This window comes from Xenopus laevis, chromosome 7S, assembly GCF_017654675.1.
Source record: "Xenopus laevis strain J_2021 chromosome 7S, Xenopus_laevis_v10.1, whole genome shotgun sequence".
Classification (NCBI taxonomy): Eukaryota; Metazoa; Chordata; class Amphibia; order Anura; family Pipidae; genus Xenopus; species Xenopus laevis.
This window is the reverse complement of record NC_054384.1, coordinates 91,847,016-91,853,015: the sequence shown is the minus strand read 5'-3', so window position 1 is coordinate 91,853,015 and position 6,000 is coordinate 91,847,016. Positions and strand designations below refer to the sequence as shown.

The 6,000-nt window shown below is 40.9% G+C and overlaps 1 protein-coding gene across 2 annotated transcripts in view; it reads right to left on the bottom strand.

Moving 5' to 3' along the window:
- Positions 1–600: 600 nt before the first annotated feature.
- syt5.S (synaptotagmin 5 S homeolog) overlaps positions 601–6,000 on the bottom strand; it is a 122,384-nt gene continuing 116,984 nt past the window's right edge. For both annotated transcript variants that reach the window (XM_041571544.1, XM_041571545.1), the window contains 3 exons: positions 3,908–4,025; positions 2,039–2,172; positions 601–1,017 (listed from right to left, as the gene is read on the bottom strand). In XM_041571544.1, the coding sequence (XP_041427478.1) occupies positions 808–1,017; positions 2,039–2,172; positions 3,908–4,025 (462 nt within the window). In that variant the 3' untranslated portion in view covers positions 601–807. The remainder of the gene's footprint in view (positions 1,018–2,038; positions 2,173–3,907; positions 4,026–6,000) is intronic.

The following is a 6,000-nucleotide window of genomic DNA, read 5'->3' as shown; positions in this document are numbered from 1 at the left end:
AGGGAAGTGACATTGTGCCCTACAGTACCAGACTTATCAGAGATGGAATTCTCTCTTACCCACTTAAGTTGATATTAAAAAAAAAACAGGCAGGATTCCCCTCTATCCCTTGGACCCCAAAGCAGCTGATGGGTTTGTTGTCTATGTTGTTATTCATTTTGATGGCACTTTACAGGGAGCAGAGCAGGGCATCTTCTACAAATATAAAAATAGGGGTTCATTCTCCTTGATCTAAGTTCCAGCAAGTTTTGGAGAAATAAAGTCTTAAATAATTTTTCATAAAACAAAACGAGAGCCCAGTATGCAGCCTATAGCTACTAATCCCAAGTGCAACAGTATTAATGATAATTGCTTAGGTTGCTTTTCATGACTTCACCTGTCCCTAGTTAAGGCAAAGCTAGTCTCCCTACCACAATTATTGTCAGTTCTGTAACAGCTACAAATCAAGCAACTAAGTGTAAGTAACTCTTTGTTCTAAGAAGGAATGTCTGAGTTGAGTCTACAGATGTTCAGTCCCCTGTACTGCACCACCTATAAGAAAAGAGTTTTATTTTCAAGTATCTTTAGTTGTCATACTAAACCAGCCGAGATTTATAGTGAAAAAGGATACTGCCTCTTGGCCAAGTTTTATATAAATAGTTTAGTCATTTACAAATAACCACAAAACAGGAGGTTTCTCAAAGCTATTTCACAGCTACAGCTTTGAACATGTATATACACACAGCAGCACTGGTCCCAATACTTGTTTGCACAAGTACCTCCATGTGCCCACATTCATTCGCACTCGTTCACACACAGGAAGTTACATCATGAGGTCTTCTGTCCGATGGCACCGTCCACTTCTTCCTCTGGCTGTAGAGTATGCCACTGGGCAATAGGCCTTCTGGGATTAGCCAACATATCAGACCAGTGGCGAAGCTCAGTCCCTGTAGCATTGCAGCCCACAAAGACCTTGCCGATTGCTTCGTTCTTGCCTAACTTGTCGTAATCGAGTACTGTGAGAACCACCTGCACCTTCTGTAAATGAAAATTCGTTAATCTAATGATCATGGTGATGCACTTAGAACAAGTAATAGTCCTCCCCATTGGATATCTTTATCAAATAATAACATAGTCATTTAGGTTGAAATCAAGTTCAACCTAAATGAAAACTACCTAAGTGCTGATCCTGAGGAAGGCAAAGTCTCTCTAAAGCTGGCCATACATTATAAGATCCACTCGTTTTGCAAAGTTTGGCTTCGCACCCATCGCTACAGTTCGCCAGGCACAAATGCACTCAGACTACGCTAATTCACTAAAATGCAGAGTTTCGTAGTGGGCACCGAACGATGGAGACTTATCGCCACGCATTTGATGCGTTGGGTTCATTTCTGCCTATCGATACTTCGCTAGGGAACTTGCACTCAGGTAAATTTGCATAGGACGGGTAATTTAAAGTTGTATGGACGTCTTTATGTTAAATGCGGTGCATATACTTACAAATTACACTTTTTAAACCACATGACCCTTAATAAAGACAAAAGAGTTATTTGAATGCCCTACACATGAGCTCACTGTAAAATTTATGTTCCATATGTTTGCAAATGTATGGGGAAAACCGGTTACCCAAAAAAAGGTTTTTAGGTCTTTTGCAGGCAATCAGGCTGACAAAAAGAAAAGACGCCAGCGTTTTCGGCTCACAGAATATAATGTAAGTGACAGAAGATTGAGGAAGATCTAACTACTTTAATGCACTTTGCCTGGTCTGAGCTGGCGAAGGCAACTCTGTTGAAAGAAGTGACATTCAGTAAAATCCCCACTTTAGTGAATTTGCGGAGTAACGACGGTTCACCAGTGCAAAAAGTCGCTTGGCGATAGAGTGCGAATGACCGCTAGCACCAGACTCTTTTAATAGCGAATTGGTGCCTGCGCTCGTTAGTACATCGGCAATGTCCCTGTGGGTGGTAACGCTAGCTAATTGTCGCTAAAGTAGCCACTTCACCCTTTAGTAAATCTGCCCCTACTGTGATCAGCACTAAGCCAGCACTAGTCTACTCACCTGGATCTGTTCAAACGGTACTTCGAAGCTGAAGGATTCATTGTAGTAAGGGTTTAGGGTATTTTTCTTGATAGTGGTCTTCTTTTTCTTTAGCCTCTTGCCATTTTGCATCAGATGAATCTTTACATATGGATCTGGTGAGACATTAAAAGGCCAGAGAGAATATTGTGTATGTTCCAGAACTGTAACAAGATAGAGCGATCGCACACCCACAGCAGTCCTTAACGATTATAGCTTGGGGCTCAGTATGAGAGGACACGGCAGCCTCCCAAGTACATCCAGGAACAGAAAATACTGGCACACAAAGCGTTTGCAGCAGGTGACCCTTGCTTTAATTCAAAAACTTTTTGAATTAAAGCAAGGGTCACCTGCTGCAAACGCTTTGTGTGCCAGTATTTTCTGTTCCTGGATGTTCCAGAACTGTGCCACCTTTCCCACAACACCATCTTTTGACTGAAAACTTCTAAGAGCACATGGGACTTGGTGTCTGAATTCTGTAGTTCTCCTTTAATTGTCATACTTTTCTTTTTTTGCCATTCGCTCATTTTACCCACACCCTGGTGTCATTCATGAGTTGCCCTTGAACTTCTTTAGTCATAACCATTTGCAAAAGCTAAAAGGGCAAACAAAACAGAATTGCCTTGCAGAAAAACATTTGAAATTTATGATACATATTTTGTTATAAGAGCAGTTTGTAAATTAGCTACAACATGAACCAGCGAAGCGACAACTTTAGCTGTTTCAGAGCTACAATATGTGACACCCTGTTTTGTGTTGCCGTTTACATCCTTTGATAAATTGTTATTTATAACTGTAGTTAAGCACGTGATCTATGAATACAAAAACCATCAATAACCTTAATAATAACCATTGATATATCCTTAAATAGATTAAATATATCCTTAAATAGGTGATAAGTGATGTCTCTTGTGGAATGCAACCTTTGTATATTAAGCTATGATGTATCCAATGGTTTTAAACATAATAATAGAAATCACCCTTGATTTCCAAAACCCATAGGCACTTGGTCTGTGGCCTTATGGCTTTATTTGATCATGGAAGTACTCTGTGAACTCTAATGGCTTTACATTTGCAAGCAGTGATGGACGAATTTCTCCCGTTTCTGCGAAAAATTAGCAAATTTCCCGCGACATTCGCGATACTGCGGAAAAAATCGTGAAACGGGAATTTTGATTATCCGATGCTGGTGATAATTCTGATGCCCATTAAAGTCAATGGACACCTAGAATGTTTCGCCAGCGTCAGAATTGTCTACGGTGAATTTTTGCGGCAATTTCAAAAATGTATTCACCAGCGGCGAAACGCAGAAATTCGCTGCAAATTCGCGCCTGGCGAATAAATTCCTCCATCACTATTACAAGACATTTACATTATTATTTCCTATATTATACTATACTATTTCCTATACTATCCAAAAACTTGTTTTCTTGAATGTCTCTAAAGCAGGGGTCCCCAACCTTTTTTTACCCGTGAGCCACATTCAAATGTAAAAAGAGTTGGAGAGCAACGCAAGCATAAAATAGTCCCTTGGGGTGCCAAATAAGGGCTGTGATTGGCTCTTTGGTTGCCACTATGTGGACTGGCAGCCTACAAGAGGCTCTACTTGGTACTATACTTAGTTTTTATGCAATTAAAACTTGCTTCCAAGCCTGGAATTCAAAAATAAAAATTCTGCTTTGAGGACACAGAGAGCAACATCCAAGGGGCTGGAGAGCAACATGTTGCTCGCGAGCTACTGGTTGGGGATCACTGCTCTAAAGTCTGCAAAGTCTTTATGCCTTATCCGTATGGATCCTTTTCTCATGCTATCATATAAAATGATGCACTAACACGTGCATTACACCTTACCAGAAAGCCCCCCGACATCCATCTTTTTGAGGTTTTTAGCCTCCAGCACAATAACGGTGAGCTTCCCCGCCGTGGGCACGTAACGCAGTGAGAAGCAGATATCTCCCAGTTTCTCTTGCTGTAATTCAAAAGAAAATATAATTTGTTGTAAAAAATTAACTGAAAAGGGAATTAGAAATTAGGAATAAATCAGGGCATAGTATATACCAGGCTTAAATGTGTAATGCTCAACCCTCTGTCATCAGCGCCGGGCCAAGGCGACTGGATGCCCTAGGCGACCCAACCGGCCACCTCTCTCCCCCTCAACTAACACTGCATGCACAGAGCGGGAGGGGAGGGAGCGTCGGAAGGGAACGGAACGATAACAGGAGGGGAAGGGAGAGAGAATTGGAAGGGAGGAGAGAGAGAGAGAGATTGAGAGCAGGAGGGGAGAGAGTATCGGAAGGGAGAGGAGAGAGTGCCAGGAGAGGGAAGCGGCAAAAGCAGCGAACATGGACTAGGGGTAGGCAGAAGACAGGTACCTGCCCAGCACCCCCCTTCCGTTGCACCATAGGCAGGTGCCTCTTCTGCCTACCCCTAGTTCCGGCCCTGTCTTGTAAACTCATTTAAAAATCTCAGCTGTCAATCAAATATTGCCTGCCCCTCCTCTATGCCTTAGGCATAGAGGCGGGACAAGCAATTACTTTCACTTTCCATTCAGCACTTCCTAGATGTCACTGCTCTCCCCACATTCCCCTGTTCTCTTTACCATTTAATTGTGTAGCCAGGGCATGGGGATGGACATCAGGTCCCCCATTCTGGTGCACAAACAAGATTCTGAGATGATACAAGGCTTGTCTTAATAACACTGTCCACAACATGGCTCCTGCCTGCTTGCTATAATTATGAATTCCAAGACTGATGGAAACCAGATTCAAATAATTTATACGGTGTAATTAAAGTTAATTTTGCTTGACTAACATGATAAATTGGATTTGTAATCATTTTTTTGGGTGACAGGTCCCCTTTAAGATATCACCTTTATCATGAATGTTTGCACAGACTGTACAGAGAGTTTATATAACCTGGTCACCATCCACAGAGGAGGGCCCCTTGGTCAGAATATATTCTTGTATTATTATATATAATGCCATACTGTAATAACTGACATTTGTAGCATATAAGGGATGTCTATCCATCAACTGTTTTAGCTCCAAGCATCCCTAATGTCTAAAGACCCTTGAAGAGGGCGTGTAGTTGTACTATATATATATACGGCAGAGGTCCTATTTGCAATTTGAAGATATTATGGTCTGTGCTGGTTTTCGTCCGATAATCCGAACATTTCAGGCTTTTTCTTCAATCTCATGAAAAATTCTAACTTTTCAGGCGTCAAATGTGAAAAATCCGTATTTTGACAATCTGAAAAAGTTACAGTTTTCGTGCCACAATCAGAATAATATGCGTTTTTTCATGGTTTTTTTTTGTTTGTTTTTTTAATGATTAATAGGGGTAAATCGTGGATTCTGGTTTGGTTAGACTTTTTTATTTAAAGCATGGAAAAAATTGGGATTTTGATAAATAGCCACCATAATGTAGAAATGTATGAGCATATAAAGGTGATAAGAAAACCCAGCTTTACTATTTCACATACCATGCTGTAATAGAACTATTAATTGATCCACTTGTTCTCAACTACATGGAAAGGTGGCAATGACATGGGCAGATTTAAGCTGCTGATTCGGGCGATTTAGACCAATTCTGCTGCATATGAGTCCATCTGGGGTACCTGCCTGGCGCCCCTCCACTTTTGCACCCTGGGCATCTGCCTCTTCTGTCTATCCTTAGTTCCGGCCCTGCCTCAAAAAATTCAATTTTTTCAGAGAATTTCTATCGGAGAAAAAATCTGAAAACTTCGAAAACTCCGAATTGAGATTTTTAGAAATACAAGAAAACCACAACATTTTTGGACATTTGTGGAAAAATTAAATTCGATTGTTAGTAAATGGGCCCACTAGTGATATGTTAAAACATTGTAGGTTAATATCAGGCAAGGGGAGGGTCGGAAATTATTAGACTGAAAAAATCAAAAGTAACAATAAAACTTAATTCAG